Source organism: Talpa occidentalis, unplaced genomic scaffold, assembly GCF_014898055.3.
Source record: "Talpa occidentalis isolate TD23 unplaced genomic scaffold, MPIMG_talOcc4v2.1 talOcc4.13, whole genome shotgun sequence".
Taxonomy (NCBI): Eukaryota; Metazoa; Chordata; class Mammalia; order Eulipotyphla; family Talpidae; genus Talpa; species Talpa occidentalis.
Window position 1 is genome coordinate 23,425,539 of NW_023601322.1, and position 21,574 is coordinate 23,447,112.

A 21,574-nucleotide genomic window follows, 5' to 3' on the forward strand; every position below is an offset into this window, starting at 1 on the left:
TAATTTTGGATAACTGTAGAATTTGAAAGGGACGGGAGATTCTACAATGGGTTCAATATGCATACCTTTACGTTTGGATGAGCCTGCGGATACCTGGTTGGATAATGTAGGCATCCACACCTAAGGATACTAGTCTGCGCCCAAGGATGCTAGTTTCCACAACTGTGTCCTCTGTGCCTAAGGATCTTGGTTTCCATAGCTGTGCCAATGTCTATGCTAATCTCTTCTACCCCTACCTCCTTGTGTGAGCCAGGTTTCTGGTCTTGTGGCACACCTCCTTTTCAGTTTTTTTTTTTTTTTTCTATTCTTGTCCTCCATCAATAAATACTACAAAAATGGGGAGTTACAATGTAAGAGGAACACTGTTAGTAACTTAAGGTCCTTGTCTCCAAAAGTCGGAACTAAGTTGGAGAAAAATAACTACTTTCAAGTATTTGAGCGCTTATTTTTGAGAAGGATTGTGCAGGTATCCCCTACTTTTCAAAATTTCACTTTATAGTATCTCATTTTTATGAAAGACCATATTGTTTTTCCTAACTGAAAAAATCTAAAAAGAATTTTTTACTTTAATGATGAAAGTTGAAAAGCAAAAATAGCAGTAAGCATTTGTTTTACAGCACTAATCTAGAGGCAGCCAGCATCCCCAGGCAGCAAGACTGGCACTGCCAAACTCCTTTCAAAAGAACCACCTTATACAGTCTGTACATTTACTGTGTCATTCTTGCTTTTACTAAATGTTAGTATTATTTGAGGTTTCTGTCATTTGGTATGATTTGGTAGGTCATTTTGGACATCTGAATGTTTAACAATTTTTCTTTTTTTAAAGATTTGTTTATTTATGCATACAAGAACTGGGGTACAGGCCAGAGCATGGGGGGTGAGAGAATTCAGAGTGGGGAACAGAACAGGCAGATTGACTGAAATACACTGCTGAGGGGAACAATGAGTGGGTCAGGAGGGGTCTGCTATGCCATGTGGGTAACTCCCTGGCCGGGGATCGAACTCATGCAATGGTGGCTGCGGTTAGCTTCATAGGTTATGTTTTAACCCCTTGAGCCACCAGGGAGGTCCTTAACAATTTTTCCATATAAATTAATGGTAAATGCTTCTTTGCTTTATGAAATTTTGATTCAAAAAGGGTTTTATAGTAAACCTCACTTTCAGAAAGCTGGGGAAACCTGTATTTTGCTCCCTGATGCTATGCACAGTTCAGCTAAAGCAAATGGGAAGAAATCACAGAGAAACTTTACTTCAGCTATTTTACTTCAACATATTATGGTCTTCAAAAAGCTAATAATGAAAACCATATATGCTAGGTTTTGTTTTACATTTTAGATAAAATCCAACTCTGTTTTCATTGTCTATGGTGGATGTTTGTCTTATTTTGTAGGATTTTTGAAAATATAGTGGAAATTCTCCAGTCTAGTATACAGTTAACGATGGAACTAAGAATTAAATCATGACCTCTGATACTAAGTCCCTAATTGAGCCATCACTGGGCACCTTGGATTCATGCCTAAAACTGGGTTCTCTGTCACTGAAGGAATTCAGTATGACACAGCAGGACCCTCTGTAGGTGGCAAATTTTGCTGGGACAAACTCTGAACACTCCTGCAGTTCTAAGATTTTTTTTCTTTAGTTGTAGAATCTTCAAAGTGATTCATAACATAGTTTCTGTTAAACTTGTTCATAACAAAGGATGAGTTAGATTAAGAATAACATCTTTTCAACTGATCCTTTCTTATTTGAAAATCTAAGTTTCCTAGTGTAAATGTCTGTAAAAAACCCAGCTGGGCTTTGTTTTGGGAGACTCTTACTCATGACTTTAAGCATCTAACAGATGTCTAACAATACTTTCTGCTTCAGACCTTAGCCAACCAATCTCATTTTTTTCAGACCCTGCCGAGAACTGAAGGCTGTAATTCTTGGTGGATAGTAATTCTTTCTCTTGTATCCTGATCTTTCTACTGCAAACCCAATAATACCGCAACAGTATTTTTGATGCTTAAGAGGCTTAACGTGTGTACTTAGACTCACAATGAATCAATACCTACCAATCTCAATAAGGGTTTTGACTTACTTTTTAATTTGTCAACATTTAGCCCACATTATTTCCTTAGAGTTGCCAATGCTTCTCCCATTGGAGATAGTGATTAACCACCAAAATCCACTACACTTTACATTCCTGGTCTGTTCTGGTGTTTATGAGATGCACTAAGTGCATCAGCAAGCAAGGAGAAATGCACAGCTAGTGAATATTTTATGGTTCCTGCTGTCCAGAAAGTTGGTAGAAGCATTTCTTATCCAAGTGCAAATCCACATCTGGGGGAAAAAATGGCGCCTGTGCACATACATTTGGAAAACAACAATTAAACTCAGAAATTAACTCAGTTGGCATTTGATGCCAACTAGAACTTTGCCAGATGTTTCTTGAATACTTTTTTTTAAGATTTATTTCTTCATTATAAGGGAACCAAATAAGACATCAGTGTAAAAAGAAATAATAATAACAGTACAAAACACAACAAACCAAAAACAGACAATTATAAACCAGAGTCATACTACAGGGGAGGAGAAGGGAGAGGGGTGGGAGGGAGGGAGGGAGGAGCACAGGGGACTGTGGTGATGGTGCATGGGTGCCTTGGGGAAGGAGATTCTATGGGGACTCAATCTGAGCGATGGGGGGAAGCACGTATTGTCTAAAAATGTAAAAAATGATAAATGTTAAAATAAAAAAAATGAAAAAAAAAGATTGATTTATTCATGCATACAAGAACCGGGGTACATGCCAGATGCACAGGAGGTGAGAGGATTCACCAGAGACAGAGTGGGGAACAGAACAGGCAGACTGGTGAAATACACTGCTGAGGGGAGCAGTGGGCGAGACAGGAGAGGTCTGCCACGCCATGTGGAATTCTCGCTGGCTGTCTGGGATTGAACCTGCACTGCAGAGGCAGTGAACAGCTTCACAGCGCTGTGCTCAACCTACTGTGCCGTCAGGGGAGGCCCTGTTTCTTGAATACTTTGATTGCAAGCGACTTTTGTCAGGTTGTCTAATCTTGCTTTGAGGAGGTCATGTTTTGTTATCTGGGTGGACAGAAAAATATGTTTTCTAAGAGAGCAACAGAAGACTGTAGAGGAGGAATTTTATAGAAGGTTACATAGAACTGAAAATTTTTAATCCATGTCCAAATCTGCTATGGAAAATACTGGTGCAGAAAAAGTGAAAGAAAAATGAAAGAAGATAGAGTAACTGTGCTAAAGGATACAAAGTTTTCTCATCAAAGAGCTACTAGATGATTCCCATGTCACTTCCAAAGCAGGACTAAGATAAATTGAAGATAATAGGAGAATGTCCTTATCTCGGTGTAAGTCAACTCTTTGCAATAATCACAATGACATAACATTAACTCAGTTCATCCTGAGCTACAAATCTCTGAAGTATCACAGCAAAGCTGAATGGGTATAAATTTGGGATATGGAAGGAGATACTGCAAAGTGGATTTAGATGACTGGCAAAAATTTTCTGTTCTGCAGTTCAAGATTCAGATTCTCTTTCTAGAAGGGCAAATTTCAGCCAAAATCCTGTTGAGTGGGCATGATATTAACATGGTCCAAGTGCTTAACACAGTGGTGAGCTGTGATGGCCTCCACTGCTTGCCCCATCATAGATAAGATTCCTGATCTCACTCAGTGGTACCTGGGCTGAGGCCCTGCAAACTCTTTCTCCACTGAGTCCCATTTCTTCTGTAAGGCTTTTTACTGGCCATGCATCTTTATTTAGATCAGTTCTTTCTTTCTTATGCATCTTAATGAACTATGCTCAGCAAGACAATAAATCCTCTTACGTTGGCTCAAAACCTAACAGACACATGGATTAATTATTTGGATTTAAAATATATAACCATATTTTCAAAATAAAGTGAAACCAAAATATATAACTATATTTTCTAGAAATCAGATCCTCTTCAGACATGGTCCATATAACAATTGAACATGGATTCATCAGTTAGGGAAATTTCTCCTGGCTAGATTTCCCCAGTGTCTGCTTTGTATTCTTTTTTACTGGATGCCTTTGTTTCTGTGTTACACTGCATTACTGGACTCCCATCTCTGACTAACCTCTTCTGACTTCTGATTTTTTTTCCCCAACATACTGTTCATTATACTTCTTCCCTAAATATAAGTAAAACAGATAAGTGAAGGGAACATTCCACTTCTCACCTGCCCCTATACCTGTTCCTGCAGCAATGGCTTCTGAAAGTGTTTTTACTTGGTGTTTTTGCATCAGATCCAGCTTAGTCTAATGTTCTCACTCTCTGAGAGGAGTAGGGAGAAGAATGAGTTGGGTGAAAGTTCAATATTCCCCTCACTTCTTTCACCATTGTCATATTTTTCCCCTCTACATTCTGGGAACAGTACTTTCTTTTTTCCTCCACTCAACTGATTTCAGTTTTAATATTGTCAAATTTGATTTTGCCATCTTGAGGTTTGCTACAAAGTCTATGGAAGTTTCTTTACATTTTTCAATCAAGCTCTCCATTATTTTGTGTTTTATCAGCATGTTGTAAATGTATGTAGAAGCAAGGTGCCAATCCTGATAACTGGTATCAAAGCAAAGTGCATTAATTTCTGATTGTTACATTATATCTCCCTCTACTACATTTTTATGAGATCCTTCTTAGATAGATTTCTACTTTTGTATGGATACTCTTTTTTTTTTAAAATAGTTCTATAGCTTACTATTTTTCTATAGAGACAATATTTTAGAAAACTTAAGAATTTGTAAATATTCACTTGGAACAAAAATGACAGAATTTTAAGATTTTTGAAGTTTTATTTTTCTTTTATCATGATACAATTTAGTTTTCTTGTGCTATAGAATTTTTCAGAAACTCTCTTTTTGATTATTTATCCTCAGGTGGGTGGATCTTTCCAAATCTGCTTCACCAGTCTGATTGATCCTGATCCTCTCGCTTAGTTTCCTGACCAAGAGTGCTTAGATCATCCACAATACCTAGCATGTCTTGCTCCTTGAGATATTAGTTTCTCTGTTGTTGAGACTAACTTTCCAGATTGTAAAGTGGAAAATCCTTAACTATCCACACCCTTCTCATATACCTGGCACATAATCATTTTTTGACTTACAGTTTTATATATGTTTATGTGATGGGAAAGTAGAGTTTTGACAATCTTAAAAATAATCATCTGGAAACTGAAATAATCCACATATGGGTTCACATTGGGTGCAAACCCTTGGCTCTGGGCCATGGGGAAGATATAGATAGGGGACAGGTTTCTTCTCACTATTAATTTTGTGGACAACAGACTGGTAGATTTCTTCAAATCAAGGCTAGAAATGTCAGTGAGTTTTTTTTTTTTTTAAATTTAATCAGTCTTATTTTTCCTTGACTTTGTTTTCTGCGTACTTGTTTCTCTGTTTTCTACATTTCTGTAAGTACTTTATATAGAATGATGGAAAAACTACATATTGACTTCTTAACTAGATGCCTTTTCAACCTACTAACTTTCCACCATACTTTCTCTTTGTAATACTGACAAGGTATAGAGGCAAGTTAGGAAAAAATCAGAAGGTCAACAAATATATTCTAGGATTATAGGACAAGACATATGAGATTAGACATAAGGGGCTAAATTTATACAGTCTACAAAAGAGAAGTCTCCAAGGGAGGCTTTCTATGACATGATCTATAAATATCGTCAAGGTAACAAAATAAACAAAGCAAATTATTTATGATCACCAAAGATAATAGGACAAGAATGATTGTCTGGAACTAAGTCAGGGAAAGTTTACAATAGGTTATAAAAAGAAAAAAGTTTTTAGCTGAGAGCAAAACCTAGCAATATAAGTAACACACAAAAGTCAAGATCATTTTAGAAAAATTAACAGGATAGGAAATAAATGAATGTTTTAAAAATACAGATTATTATTGAATATTGTACAATATGTGTAAATTAGAATACTGTTACATATGAGTATGTGTCCACTCTAATCTAAAAATGATGTCCCACTGATGGTATGAATTTTGGAAAAATTCTATAGCCCAAGAAAAACTGTATCATAAGAGAAAAATAGAGCTCTAAAAATCTTAAAATTCTGTAACTTTTTGTTCCCAAAGAATATTTTCAAATTCTTTTAATGGCTGATTTTTTTTGTGTGTTAAAGATTTATTTATTTATTTATTTATTTATTTATTTATTTATTTATTTATTTATACAAGCACTGGGTACAGTCAGAAGCGCGGGAGGGTGAGAGAATTCACCAGAGCCAGAGCAGGGAGCAGAGCAGGCAGAAGGACTGAAATACACTGCTGAGGGGAGCAGCAGGTGGCAGGAGAGGTCTACGTGCCATGCAAGACCCTCCTCCAGTGGCCAGGGAGCAGCCAGGGATCGAACCGGCGCCGCAGAGGCTTCGGGCAGCTTCGCAACCCAGTGCTAAAATATGTCTCTACAGAAAAGTACAAAACTATGAAACTATAAATATTCTAAGTCAAATCTTTTTTTTTTAACTCCTTTTTTTAAAGATTTATTTATTTATTTATACAAGCACTGGAGTTCAGGCCAGAGGCGTGGGAGGGTGAGAGAATCCACCAGAGACAGAGCAGGGAGCAGGACAGGCAGAGGGACCGAAGCACACTGCTGAGGGGAGCAGAGGGCAAGACGGAGAGGTCTGCTGCGCCATGTGGGAATCTCCCTGGCTGGCTGGGAATCAAACTGGCAACGTGGAGGCTGCGGACAGCCTCACAGCGCAGGGCTCAACCCGCTGCACCAACGGGGAGGCCCTAAGTCAAATCTTTAACAAGGGCAAAATGTGATCTTACCACATTCTTTTGTTTTACTGCCAAAATTTTGAAATGAAAGCGTAGTCTGCTTAAATCCTCAGCTCCGTCTCATTTATTCACCTTTTACTGTCTGATTTCTATTCTTATTTTAAAAATTGCTGTGTCCACATATGACCAATATGAAGCAACTTATAGCATTGACCAACTCTTGCTTCATGAAGGCTCCTTGAAGTTTATTCTCCTGAAGGTGTGTCTAAGTTTTTATATATTTCTTTCTTCTTAATAAGGTTTGTGGGCCTTATAGGATTGTTGCTCAGATTCAATAAGAAAATGCTCAAACAAAATCTCAACAAAGTATCACAAAAAACTCACCAAATAGTATCTTGGTAGATTGTAGCTATCCAGAAAGGCCTCCTTTATATGTGCTCTTTTAAGCAAGTATTCCTTAGAGAACAATCTCATCTTTTGCTGTTTGTATTTTGCTACTATGAGACCAAAGACTTCCTAATCCATAATCTAGATCGATAAGCCTATTTCTTCTCTGGTCTCCAAACCTACAGTTTGAAACTACTTTCCTTGCATATCTAACCAGACACTCCAAGATTTCTCAAACTTACTGAAATAAACACTTGAGTTGCACATCATACCACTTTACTTCACCCTTCTTGATTCCTTATCTCAAGCAATGATGCTGCTACCTGGTGTAACTAGTGATCCCAGCAAAAGGCTTCAGTGTGTTTGGTTTCTGTCCCTTTCTGAGTCCCATATACCCATGAAGCACTAACACCAATATTTCTTCAGTACTGTGATCTGAGTCTCAGTCCCCTTTCCCACTTCCTCAGCCACAGGCCTACTTCATCTAGTTCAGACTATTACCTACTGTCTGCTGAATGACTGAGGGAACCATCCAGCTATTTTATTGGCCTCTCGTTTATCCTCATTGTAATCCATTCTCCACACTACCTCTAGAGAGAGCTTTGTGATTTTTGTAAATCACACATCTGTCCATCTTACATCTCTGTTTAAAAACTATTACTGATTGCACATCACCTGCTAAGTAAATCCAGACTTCTTAGAACTGAGAAAAAAATACATCATTAGTTTGCTTTTAAACTATGCTTTCCGATTTCTGACACCCTCCAACACATTAATATAAAGCACACATAACACACATTAATGAAAGTTTATAATTAACATAACAGAGTAATGTCCCCCAAGAAATAAATGGTCTTTCTTCTATAAATTAATACCAACTGCATCTCTTCTGCTGACCTGCCCCTGACTCAATTCATTGTTCTCCTTGCATTGAACTGTATTGACCACGACCTACAGACCCATCTCTCTCTTTCTTGGATGGTGCTTGATAAATGAGAGGACTTTCTAATATTTAATTTTATATCATTAATGAATGTTTGTGTGCACTGAATTTATATCAACTCATGTGTACCTCACAAACATAAAATCTGTTCGGTTTTTGTTTTGTTTTACCTGAGAAACTAAAACCCCGACAGAAAGAGTTGTTTGTATTCACACTGTTAAATATGTTGGCAAAAGAGGTCAGATCAATAATAAAGCTTCCCTTATTCAGATTTCTGATTGTTTTCATACTCTTTTAGGTGGTTATCATGGGTTATGTTGTAAAGTAGTGAAATAGTAACTCTGATAGTTGAATTTCAAAGAATAGATCAATAATCAGGTGATTATTATATGATCACTTCCTCAGATGGAAGATTATATTAAGAGTATCCTAGCTTCCTACCTGGTTATAATCTTTTATCTCTCAGGGGAAATTGAGGCAGTCACACAAATAATGCTTGATAGAATTGTAATAATATTTAATTTATACGTACTAGAAAACTATTACCTTAATGTTAACAACAATGTTACTTGATAGCATTTTTAATAAAATATAAAATCACCAAGTATAAATTTTAAAAGTTTGGCTATCTGTTGAGTCTGACACAGCACCATTTTTTATGTTAATGTAGTTACAGTAACCTGCTATTTTTCTGGACAGAACAATATAATTCTGGATAGTCAATAATTCTAATTGATAATTAACTGTTAGTGTCTATTATAAGTAGATTTCATCCACATTATACTGAATAAAATTAAATATTTCTTGCAAATTTTATTATAGCATCTCACATGGCCTCAAATCATTATTATATACATTAACTATAATTGTACCATAGACATACAAATGTAAGGTAATTGGAACCTCTGGTCACTAAAACTTAAGTAGAAAATTTATGTAATATTTCCCCTAAACCACTGTACAACAGATTTTTTTCAATAAGGCTTAAAGAAGGCTTAAATTTTGTTTTCATAAGGCTCTTTTACCTGTGCATGTGTTTAAATAGTCTTAGTTGAATATTTTTCCCTTAAGAGTTGACTCAAATTTGAAGACTAAAGAGTAAAAATTACAATCAAAAGTAACCAAATCAGATTTTACTATGAAATAAATTGGTCAAAAAGTCTTAATCTTTTTTTTTTTTTGATCCTTTATGATGTCAGGGCCTGAATCCAGAACTATGGGAAATATCAAGAAAAATGGAATAGGGAATTCTTTGCAAGACTCACACTTTAGTAAATTCTGGAACACAATGTGTGAAATTAATGACTACAACAATAGTAAATAGGGTGAAAATTTAACTTAGCTCCAAGTCACTAAAATTTGAGAAAACCAAAAGGCTAGGAGGAAAAGTAACTTGATCTAGAACTTGATTTTCCTCTAATTTTATTTTTTTTTAAATTAAACAAAAATCCAAACTCTGTATGATATAATTTAAAGCTCTTTGTGATTCACCTATAATCAAACTTTGGGTCTATCTTCCTATGTTCTTAGGATCAACCTTATAATATTAATTTGAAATTTTGAAATTTGCCAAATACCCTATTCTCTAAACTTTGAAAACCATTTTTTTGAGGTAGTAAATTCTTCCTTTTGAAATCCTGTCTTCAAGCTAGTCCAAGGTACTCCTCCTTCCTACATACCTCATCTTGTCTTCATATTTGGAACCAGTCTCTCCTTCACTCATGTTCCTATCCAACTCTTCTCATTCATTTATTCAATTACCTGTCACTTTGCTATGGCAGCCAGATATTCAGTTGGCTTTCTCCCACATAACAGTATAATCAGTTTGAACTCATGTCCTTTTTTAAATTAAACTTTTTTATTCTCTTACATTGTTTTTTTATTTTTATACAATCCATTTGATTTCTCTGCTCATGTGTAATCCACATACATGTCCCACTGCCATATCACCTGTGAACCATCACCACAGTCCCTTGTGCTCTTCCCTCTACTATTTTTTTTAAGTACTCATCAATACATTGTAAGTCTCTCTCTCTCTCTCTTTTTTTTAAGATTTATTTATTTATTTATACAAGCACTGGGTACAGTCAGAAGCGCAGGAGGGTGAGAGAATTCACCAGAGCCAGAGCGGGGAGCAGAGCATGCAGAAGGACCTAAGCACACTGCTGAGGGGAGCAGCGGGCGGGTGAACCTGCACTGCAGAGGCTGCGCCCAGGTTCGCAACCCAGCACTCAACTGCTGCACCACTGGGGAGGCCCCTCTTCCCTCCACTATTTTGACCTACATCCCTTCCCCTCCCCTGCTGTATGCTTTAGATCTATAGTTTCCTTGAGTTTTCTTTTTTTTTTTGATCCTTCATTCAGTTTCCCTATATTCCTCCTAAAAGTGAAACCATCCAATATTTTTCTTTTTCCTTCTGTCTTATTTCACTGAGCATAATCCCTTCCAGTTCCATCCATGTTGCTTGGAATGGCATGAGGTTATCTTTTTTGATTGCTGAATAATATTCCATTGTGCATAAATTCTACATCTTCTTGATCCATTGAACTTATGTTCTATACTGTGTTTTCCTTTATTTTTCTAAAAGCCTAACACAATTGAATGAAGAAATTGGAAAATGAACAAATTAATCCATATTTTATGAATAACTGCAGAATGAAGAAATGAAGGAACGTGCTATTATTTATTTATCTATCTATTTATTTATTTATTTGTTTATTTATACAAGCACTGGGTACAGTCAGAAGCATGGGAGGGTGAGAGAATTCACCAGAGCCAGAGTAGGGAGCAGAGCAGGCAGAAGGACCGAAGTACACTGCTGAGGGGAGCAGCGGGCGGCAGGAGAGGTCTGCGCACCATGTGGGACCCTCCTTTGGTGGCCAGGGAGCAGCCGGGGATCGAACCGGTGCAGCAGAGTCTGCGGGCAGCTTCGCAACCCAGCACTCAACCGCTCACCACCGGGAAGGCCCAGGAACACATTATTTAGATCACATGTAAGATCCCTCTTTCCATATATTTCAACCTTCAAAAGATTTTAGGAAGAAAATGGAATTCTTCTACAACTAGAAATATCAATGCCTGCAGTGAGTCTTCATGTGCTTGTGAGGAGGTTAGTGATATAGAAGCCTGTGTTCTACACGTGGAATTCTTACCCCCACTTGAAAAATTAACTCTTTTCCTTTTATCCCTTGGCATTGATGTTTTTAGTTTATTTTTTTCTGAACCATTGTACTGTCTTCTTACCTGCAATAGTCATACATTTCATTGTGAGAAATTGCATGCGAAGTAACCATTAACCATGAGGCTTTCACTTAGTTGTTGTCTCTTCTCTGCATGATTTATCTTCTCTAAACAGTAAGTTATACACTGAGAAAAGTTACTTTCACTAATAGTGACAGATAAATAATCATCCACTTACTTGGTGCAATCACTTTCTTCATACAAAAATATCTTAGTAATATAGCACATGCCAGGCACTATATTGAACTCTGGTGAGAAAAGGTGTATATGATAAGGTCAGCACGTTCAGCAAGATGGAGCTAGAATTTAAACATATCATTGTAATAAATATAATTAATGCTGTAATGGAAGGAAGAACTTTGCAGATAAGGGCAGCAGGAGTTATACCTGTCAATGACAGGGAAGAAAAAACTCTCAGGCACCAAACTCCTTCCCAACAGAACTGCCACTGTGATTGGAGGCCTTAGCAGTTCCTAAAACTGTTTAGAAAGATATGCATACAGAGTTAATGTATTCCTTTTGAAGGAATTGGCTGGTTAAATGAGTTTCCCCTTTTATTCTCTAAGAAGGACTGGAGAGGTGAGCAGCATCAGAAAGTGATGAGGTGGAGTGTACTTGGATCCTGTTCAGGGACATGAGTGCCTCTAAATGAACATGAACACCTGGGTCTTCATTTGGTGGAAATGAGCACTCAAAGGGAATCATGTGACATTCAAAAAGAATGGCAACTGCCAGGGTAGCTTAGAGGAAGGAATGCAACCTTCAAACTTCAATCATTTAATAATTTTCTCAAGAGCAAAGCAATCTGTCATGTAATGATTTTGGTTACTTAACGATTCCATTCAATCACTTATACACCTGGTAGATATCTCTGTTACCCCGCCTCTCTAACATGCACACACACGCATGCACATACACCCCTCAGACTCAGGTCCACTAGTCAAGGCACAAGGCATGCAAATTCACAAAAGTTTAGTAACTAAAGCTAAAAATAAGCAGCACTAGAATACTTCAAAATTCTACCATTATCATTTAGTAGGCTATTTGATCCTTAGTAACTCCAGAAAAGGAAATAGAGTGGAGTGACATAGACTTTCAAAGTCAAGGTAGACAAAGAGGACTTTATAGATTATTACATTTTATGTTTTATTCTTTCATATTAACAGAAAAAAAATCCTATCTCCATATGAGATTATATAGAAAAGAAAGCCAGTTTACTAGTTACATTTTTCTCTGACAGTGCCCATTGATATTTGGTAAGCCATTAATTTATTTACTATTAAAGGATTTTTTCATGTATTCCTTTCTCTTAAGCATTAATATTAAAGTAAGTATGCCAGATAAACAATAGCACCAAGGTCACAGCTGGCATGACAACTCCCGTGCTTTACCACCAAATCAGAATGTCTGATGTGGAAAACAGAGTAACAGATGGTGGTACAGAGAGCTAGGGGGTAAATGATTTGCTCAAGGTCAGAAGAATAACTGCACCAGAAGTAGAACAAAACCCAGAAAGACCTTGAAGCTAAATCCTGTTGCTTATATATGTCTTTTCAGTGAGGAATAGTATATCAGTGAATCACTTGCGAGATAATTATAATAAGTATAGCTACCATTTTTTTTATTAGGTTCTATTTGGAAATGATAATTTTGTTGCAGGAAAGGCAAGTAGTGACTGTGCTATTGAGTTTTAGGACAGGAGACTGGAATAAATGCGGTGCATGTCTACGTGCCATTCTCAGCTATTGAGTTGCATTATTCGGACACTGGCTGTATGAATATGCGTACAATAGAGTCTGTCAAGTCGATATTTTAGGTGGATTTTCCTGACATAGGTATATAGGATAAATTGAGCAGTGTGAAAGGTGAAAGGGGTAGGGAGGTGGTACTCAGGGAGGATAAGTTATGAGACTGTTTGGAGATCAAATAGAAAAGAGACTGAACTACAGCTAGGATGTGGAGGGATATGATGCTCCCTACACAGAAAACACTGTTGACATTGTTTATTGTTGATGAGGGTGATGTCTTTCTGGACAATCTGAGGTTCAGACACAACAGGGTCTCTGATGGGAACATCCAGAAGACAGATTAATTGTAAAGCTCCGAGGGAAAATTGGGTCTAGAGTTACAAATTTAGCAGTTACCCAGAGAAAGGTGATAAATAATGTTATCACCATGAGTGAAGTTGCAATGAAGAAGTAAAGGAGATGAAAAGAGATTTGGAGATAGAATCATGGGCCAAAGTTTCATTTAAAATCTGATGAATCATCCAGAAAAAAAAATTACAAATTAGAATCCATCAAATTTTAAAACTGCTCTTTGAGAAAGAGTTAAGAAAAGCAATACAGGGGAGAAATATTTTCAGAACATACATGCAATAAAAGGCTTACAGCAAGAATATATAAAAACACAACTCAATAATAAGGAAAAAAATACCTTGATATAAAAATAGACAAAAGATTTGAGCATGCACTTTTTAGCAAAGAAGATACACAGATGGCTAAGAAACACTTGAAGGGATGATCTCTTCAGGTAATTGCTTATAAACAGTGAGCTGGAAAACACCATTAACTCAAAGTAATAAAATAATCCTATGCCAAATACTTAGATTGTATTGACATTTTGCCAGAGAGTTTTAAGTATTGTATGAACGTTATACCCACCTAATGAGTTAGCAAAAAAGGGTTTTTATAAATCATTTTATAGATGAAGAATCCGAGGCACAAAGAGGCAAGTAATTTACCCAGACTCACACAGCTAATAATGTTGAGTGGAGTCCAGTTTGGAACACAAGCCCAATTAGGCTTCAGAGCCTGTTCTCTTGGCTATAACTATTTACTACCTTTCCAATTACCAGCAAGAATGTATTGAGTACCTACTCTGTGCCCAATACTTACTTGGTCATGCACTATTGATTCTCAAGAATATGATTCAATATAGTCACTTTCCTAAAGGAGTTTAAAATATAGATGGAAAGACAGATCTTGTGTACACAAAACACCTAGAGGTATCTAATTATAATCCAGTTTCAGAAGCAGAAAATAGACAACAAAATACAGAAGAACATCATTATGTCTTAAGGACAGGTATGACTATGCCATTTAGAAATTATTGAAAGCATTCTAAGACTTCTGTGTTTTAGAAGTTCTCTAGAAAAAAACTGAAACCCTCAAAGCTTTCAAAGGAATCAAATGAGAATTTAGGATTTTGAATATTTGAAAAAGTGGTGTTCCATGATTTTAAATGCTACCATAATTGTCAGCAAAAATTAATCAAGTATCTGTTTCAGCATCTCAGGATCCCTGTATTTTAGGATGTTTCTAATACCGCTGTGTAAACAAGAATGATCCCTGTCCAAACATGAAAATGACCCAATTCAAAAACCTTTATTAGAACTGCAACTGTCAAGTGAGCCAAAACAAATCCTGCTAGCCAGCTATTATTTCAATACCACTAAAGACCCATCCTGAGATTCCCTAAGTTAGTGTTTGCTTTTTTCTTCTCAATGGGTAGCATCCTTTTTCCCAGAAGGAGAACTGTGCAAGAGGATGATTATAAAAAGCAAGGAGATAAGCAACAGACATCTTTCTTAATTAATTGACTCTGATTAAAAGAAAATAGTGTCTTTGTAGCTGTAGCTACAGGAGTCAGCCTGTGAGACACAGCGTCTCCCACTAAGTCTCAGATTCACTCCATTCTAGCAGTCTAGTCTGGAAGGCGGCCAAATCTGTGTGCCTCTAACAACTGCGATTGTGCAGGGGACAGGAAAGAGAAAGGTGAAAGCATGTGAGGAAGGGAGCTGGAAAAAGAAACAGAAGGGAAGGAAGAAAAAATAGAGGCAGAAAGGGTCAGAGCGAGCGAGAGAATGAGAGAAATCACGGGAGACGCGAAAGAGTAAAGGAGCGGAAGGAGGGGGGATGTAAAAGCCAGATTTTTATTGGAAGCAATTGAAGTGGTTGCTATGAGACCCGCTGGAGCAGAGGACCAGCAGCCAGCCCGACGCTGATGGTTCTTACCTCGCACAAAAAAACCTTTCTTTTGACACAGTTTTAGAGTTGCTTAATATCTAAGCAAGCATCTGACACGGGCGACTTTTTTCTTCTTTTTTCCTCCTCTGGTCCCTCGGGTAAGATGGAGGTGGAAAGCGAAGCCAGCTGCTCCCCCAGCAGCGCATCAGGCGGGTCCAGAGAGTACAAGGTGGTAATGCTGGGAGCAGGGGGAGTTGGTAAAAGCGGTAAGTTTCAATACCAAATACTGGGGAAGGAGGGACCTCTATAGAGGCAACCCTATAGGGTAAAATGATATGATGATGATGGTGATGATGATAATAAGGATGATGATATAATAATAATAATGATAATAATAATAATAATGATGACACTCTCAAGGGCTAGCTAGCTGCAGCAGTTAAATACCAAGTCTGGCAGGATGTTAGGATGTTTAAAAGTGCAAGGGCTGTGAAAGCAATGCTGATGAGTCAGGGGAATGGGGAGACAGACAGTGATAATATATAGAACTTTAAGATCATTCTTTTCATTTCATGCTTAGTGCTATTTGATCTTAATATATGGCTTAAAAAAATAACATTTATGAAATAGCCAAGATATGAGAAAAACAAGTTCCTATTCTCAAAAATATTCACATAAAAAAAGAAGTGCTATGAATATTCAATGAAACATGCATCTACAAACAAACACACAAGCAGGATTATCAGCATTGATTGTTGTATTTGTTTCTTTGAGTAGAAGCTTCCTGTCTCCTTTTGCTTGTCTGTGATCTAACACAGCATGTATTGGTTTTGAATGCTAAGAGGAAAGTTGGTTTTTGAAAGTGACAGTGGTTTAAGACAGGTATTCATTGTGGGACCTTTGCAGGGGGATCAAACTCAATATTGTGTTGAGTTAAATTAAGAGAAAACTATAAAAATAAAGGAATATGGGGTACTAATGAAGGTAAAGGCTTGCAGATTTATTTTGATGCATGAAAAGATAAAATATCAATCACTGGGATTCTTGAGGGGCTTAAAAAGCCAAGTGTAACAAATTAAAGAAAAAAGACATGCAGCAGTGCTTGAGACTGATTAAAGTTTGATAACTTGGGGCTATAGACATCACTAGAAAATAAACATAACTTTTCATTTGAATAGAAAAATATTCACTTGGGGCTGCCAAAAGATGGAATAAATGTTAGAATTAGCATAGACAAGAAAAATCAAAACAATTCAATAGTTTTAGTGCTTGACAAAGATTAAGAGTTTGGGCCAACATTCTTGGCACAGGAAGCCAAGAAAAAAAAAAAATAGCTAATAACTTTTTGGATGTGTCCACAGTGATAAGAAACTTGATCAATAAAGGAAAGGGAAAATGAATAGTGACTTTAGTGTGCGGCAAAGGTAAAGTGATTAGAAGAATAGCTAGAGACATAAAATTGAACACTCCTGCCCCACAGCAAAAATTGCACAGACCTTCCCTGCCCACAGCAAAACCATACACAGCAAAGCAAAGCAAAACAAAACAAATTCCTATTAAAAGAAAAGGAAACTGGTAGGTCTAGATGTGGTCAATAACTAAATGCTTGTCAAACAGAAAAATTAGTCATTTGTCCCCGGAAAGAAATTTGAACAGGAAGACCTTCAAAACCAAAATTGACTGAAGGATTTTGAAACTTTTTCTGTTTTTGAAAAATGTAAAGGTTTGAAAGGGAAAGAATCAAATTATGTGAGCATTAGGGAGGGAGGGAATGAGAAGATCCATATCAAATAAAACTGTGCTTTGAAAGAATATAGTCAATCAGACACAATGAGAAAGGAAAAAAAAAAAATCAGTGTTTGAGTAAAATATCTCTAGAAGAGAGAGAAACAGATCTATGAAAAAGGCAGAAGGCTAATCAGCAGTTGGTAAGGTCAGGAAAATGCTGCAATGGTTCCGTAATGTGCCAGGTGTTGCTTTTGGGAGCTGTCTTGGTATCTTGGTTTCTTCTTGATTCACTAGGAATTTGGGGGAATGGGAAATGTAGTGACTTGTTTTTAACCATTTATTCTGTGGAAATGGAACTTGGAAAAAAGAAGTGTTGGCCAGGTGCATCCTTCAGCAATACACCTGTCCTCGAGGTGATAGTCTCCTGTGTGGATCTCCCCCGTGTATTATTTGTACTGACTCATCATTGACACTTTTCCAATAGCTAGAAATTATTGACATAACAAAATGTCCTACTGAATGACCAGGGTCATTCTCACCTTCACTTTGAACCAGAGAAGGTGGTTCAAAATTACTTGGGAAAAAAACTTTTCCAGTGTGATAATGACAGGCGTAGTCAGCTTACCTCAGAGATGGTTGAGAATAAAAGAGGGCCAATAGTTGAGTTTACTGGTTTTGTAAATATAGTTGGCTATTAGATCAGGCAGAATATTACTCATCCCTCAATCTCAGGCCTGGAAATGTCCTTATGGCTAGATGTTTGGACTCAGAGCAACAGAATCACTTGTCTGTGGGTTTGGCTTCAATGATTCTTTTATTATAGGTTAATGAATGTTCGAGCACTGATTTCCAATAGTAACCTTCTCTTGAAGATTAAAATGTTTGCTCTGAAATACTGTAAAAAATTAAAAAGCCACTTTTTGTTTCACTGATTATCTGAATCAATAGAAGTACAATTTGCTTTTCTTCAATGCCATATATGGAAGGATTGAACAAACTAATTACAGTGGGTTGTATAAAGGGACTGCAAGGGGACAAAGTCCACTGTTCTGAAGAAATTGTAGAAGATGTACCAAGCTATCATCTGTTTCTCATTCTGAGTCAGTTCTGAGTCAGCCTTGAACATGAATGTGAAACTCTATTTATTGGAACCATAATTTTCTTTTTTTTTTTTTTTTTTTAAGAAACCTCTTTTTTTTTTTTTTTTATAGAGGCATGTTTTATTTATTTATTTATTTGTTTGTTTGTTTGTTTTGTTTATACATGCACTGGGTACAGTCAGAAGCACAGGAGGGTGAGAGAATTCACCAGAGCCAGAGCGGGGAGCAGAGCAGGCAGAAGGACCGAAGCACACTGCTGAGGGGAGCAGCGGGTGGCAGGAGAGGTCTGCGCACCATGTGGGACCCTCCTCAGGTGGCCGGGGAGCAGCTGGGGATCGAACCGGTGCCGCAGAGGTCACCGGCAGCTTCGCAACCCATTGCTCAACCGCTGCGCCACCAGGGAGGCCCTGGAACCATAATTTTCAAATGAACAAAAATCTTAGAGATAGTTGATGCTTACTGAGAAATTAGTTTTATTTTTTCCCCTCTCTGTATTTTACTAAGACATACTTCCATGAGCAGTAAATTTTGAAAGGATTTGCCACTTGACTGCAGTTGGAATTCTCACAAGATTTAAAATGTACAGGAGAATAAATTTACTGTGTGTGTGAGAAATTTCAGACTGCAAGTAATCAATCAGCTTTTTGCACACATACTATGCCTGGATCCTCTACTAGTTCCTCCAGAGGAGAAACAAGAAAGAAGGGAAAATTTATGAAACACCCACTATGTGGCAGGTATGGGCTACATGTTTTTCATGCTTGTATTCGGGCCTGAGTAGGTGTTGCCTGAGTAGGTGTTGCCATTTTACAGATGGAAAAATTGGAAACTCAGGGAAACAGCTTCTGCCTGATCTTGGGAATAATCATTTATAGAGTTCTGTGAAGTTTTATACAACTCATGTTAGTTTAACATCCTGATGAGAAAGAGCAGAGTTCTACCACTCACTGTTAAGGAGAAAGTAAGGGTGTTGATAGTGCATTCTCTACCTCTTGAATGATTTGTTTAGAAGAAATTTCAACTGTGTAGACTAACATGCTCATTTAAACATTGGGGACTTCAAAAAAAGTCTTTAAATTAATGTAATTAAGCATTACACATAATATTTATGTCCTTTATAAATAAATACATATATTTATGTAGTTAAACTTTATATCTTATATTATGCAAGAATATGATAAGTGCTGAGAGAACAGAATAAACAAGAAAGAGTCCCCAGTCTATTTGAGAGATGGAGAAACTGAGGCCAGGAAAGGTGAATTCATACACAGAGTAGTGGCAGAGTCACATCTAGAATGTCATCCTCCTGATGCCTTTTAAGTTCTCTTTCTACTATACACAAAGTTTTACACAGGTAAGTTAAATAATAATTGGAACAATTATCCAATAAAATTTCATGTAACTTACACAGATTCTTATCCTTCTATCTCTTTGTTCTACTGTCTACCATCCTTTCCCCTTAATCATTAAAAGAGGAAAAAATTGGGCCTCCCCTGGTGGCACAGTGGTTGAGTGCTGGGCTGCAAAGCTGCCCGCAGCCTCTGCAGTGCCTTTTCGATCCCCGGCCGCCAGCGAGGGTCCCACATGGAGCTCAGACCTCTCCTGCCACACCCACTGCTCCCCTCAGCAGTGTGCTTCATCAGTCTGCCTGTTCTGCTCCCCGCTCTGGCTCTGGTGAATTCTCTCACCCTCCCATGCTTCTGACTGTACCCAGTGCTTGTATAAATAAATAAATAAATCTTTTTTAAAAAAAAGAGAGACAAAATTAAAATCTCACAATTGTGGTTTAAGAGTTTAATGGCACCTGAAAAGTCCTCCTAACTGTTTTGAGTACTGCCTTTTCTATGTCTTTGTGATTCGGTAGATAAAGGCAGCTCCTCGCTGACAGAGCACAATTAGTGTTTGCTTGCTTTCCTACATTTCACTCAGCTTCTAATGCAAACTCAAATTATTATTTAGCACAACTTATCCAGTAACAATATGATTTTATTTTCCAAACTACATTATGCCTGCTCTGTTTTATGATCTTAATTGAGGGAAAAAACATAATTTAAGGAACAGAGTAGGTCATCTACCCCAAGTGTTTTTATTTTAATTCTTGAGGAGATGATGCAATGAACCTGAGGTTTTAACTTCAGTTGAATCTTCATAGATATATTTAATACATTAGACATAATCATGGATATCAACATACTCACCAACATACTCCTGTGTTCAGATGAGGTATCTGAGGCAAAGAAATGTTAAGATTGTTCAACAGTATACAGAAGTAAGGACTAGTAAAGGAACTCAAGTTTTCTCACTATTATTTTTTCAGCAGATGTCATGAAAATAAGCAGAGAAAGTATCCAAATATTAGATAAGAGCTACATATTAATCTCTAGTCCCTAGGACACATCTCAGAATTACCTTGGTGAAATTATATCTTAAATAAATCTTCTAGTGTAAAATATGCATGAATTATGGAAGTCTTTTTAAAAAAATATTTATTTATGCATACAAGAACTGGGGTACAGGCCAGAGGTATGGCTGGTGAGAGAATTCAACAGAGGCAGAGTGGGGAGCAGAGCAGGCAGATTGACTGAAATACACTGCTGTGCCACATGGGTAGCTCCCTGGCAGGCAGAGGACCGAACATAACTACATAGTATGGTGCTTAACCCCATGTGCCACCAGGGAGGCCCTATGCAAGTCTTTGGGGGTAGGGGCAATGGTTTTATTCTTAACTACAATTCCAGATGACCCCTGCCCTCTGGGAGTGCACTGTCTCATGGGAAAATAAGGCATATACTATAGAATGGTGTTTAAAGAGAGGAAGAGACTCTAATGAGAATGGAGATTTGAAAGGCAAAAAGGAATATAGGGGTGATGATTTTTCATGAAAGGCTTTTGCTTGATGAATTAGTGTCTTTGGGGGCAGTTAGGGAATTTTTTTTCTTGAGATTTGCTTAAAAGCTATCTTAGGAAATGGTAGAAAGTAAAATAAAAGGAATAAGCCAAAATCAAAAAGTATTAGGGAACTTAAATTTATTAGAATGTATACATTGTGAAGTTCTGAGAAAGGAAAACTCATTTGTAAAATAAGGAAACGTACTCTGTCCTACACCCTTCTGTGATTTGTTTCTTTTATACATTCAGAGTTTTGTATAGCAAAATTTTATAAAATGAAAACAATAATAATATCTGAGGTAAACAGAAAGCAGCACAATGCAGTTTCTTCAACTGCAATAAATTGATATAAGCAGGTAGAGAGTGGAGCCTTTATATGATGAATTAAATCAAGGCAAACAACCAAGTGCATCATTCACATCCCCTAGGCTGTGTTTTCCCTCATTAACAGAACTTTGGATCTGATGAAGCTGAACAATTGTCACTTTATGACCAAGTGTGATTTGAACTGTCTGAATTGCAAAGGCA

The 21,574-nt window shown here is 37.2% G+C and overlaps 1 protein-coding gene across 5 annotated transcripts in view; it reads left to right on the top strand.

Annotated features, from left to right (window-relative positions):
* Positions 1-21,574, top strand: part of RIT2 (Ras like without CAAX 2) — a 460,431-nt gene that overhangs the window by 92,211 nt on the left and 346,646 nt on the right. The window contains exon 1 of one of the 5 annotated variants that reach the window (XM_037508596.2): positions 15,287-15,595. The exons of the other annotated variants lie outside the window; for them this stretch is intronic. Coding sequence (XP_037364493.2) covers positions 15,493-15,595 — 103 coding nt within the window. The 5' untranslated portion in view covers positions 15,287-15,492. Of the gene's footprint in view, positions 1-15,286; positions 15,596-21,574 lie in introns of those variants that run through there. 5 annotated transcript variants of the gene reach the window in all.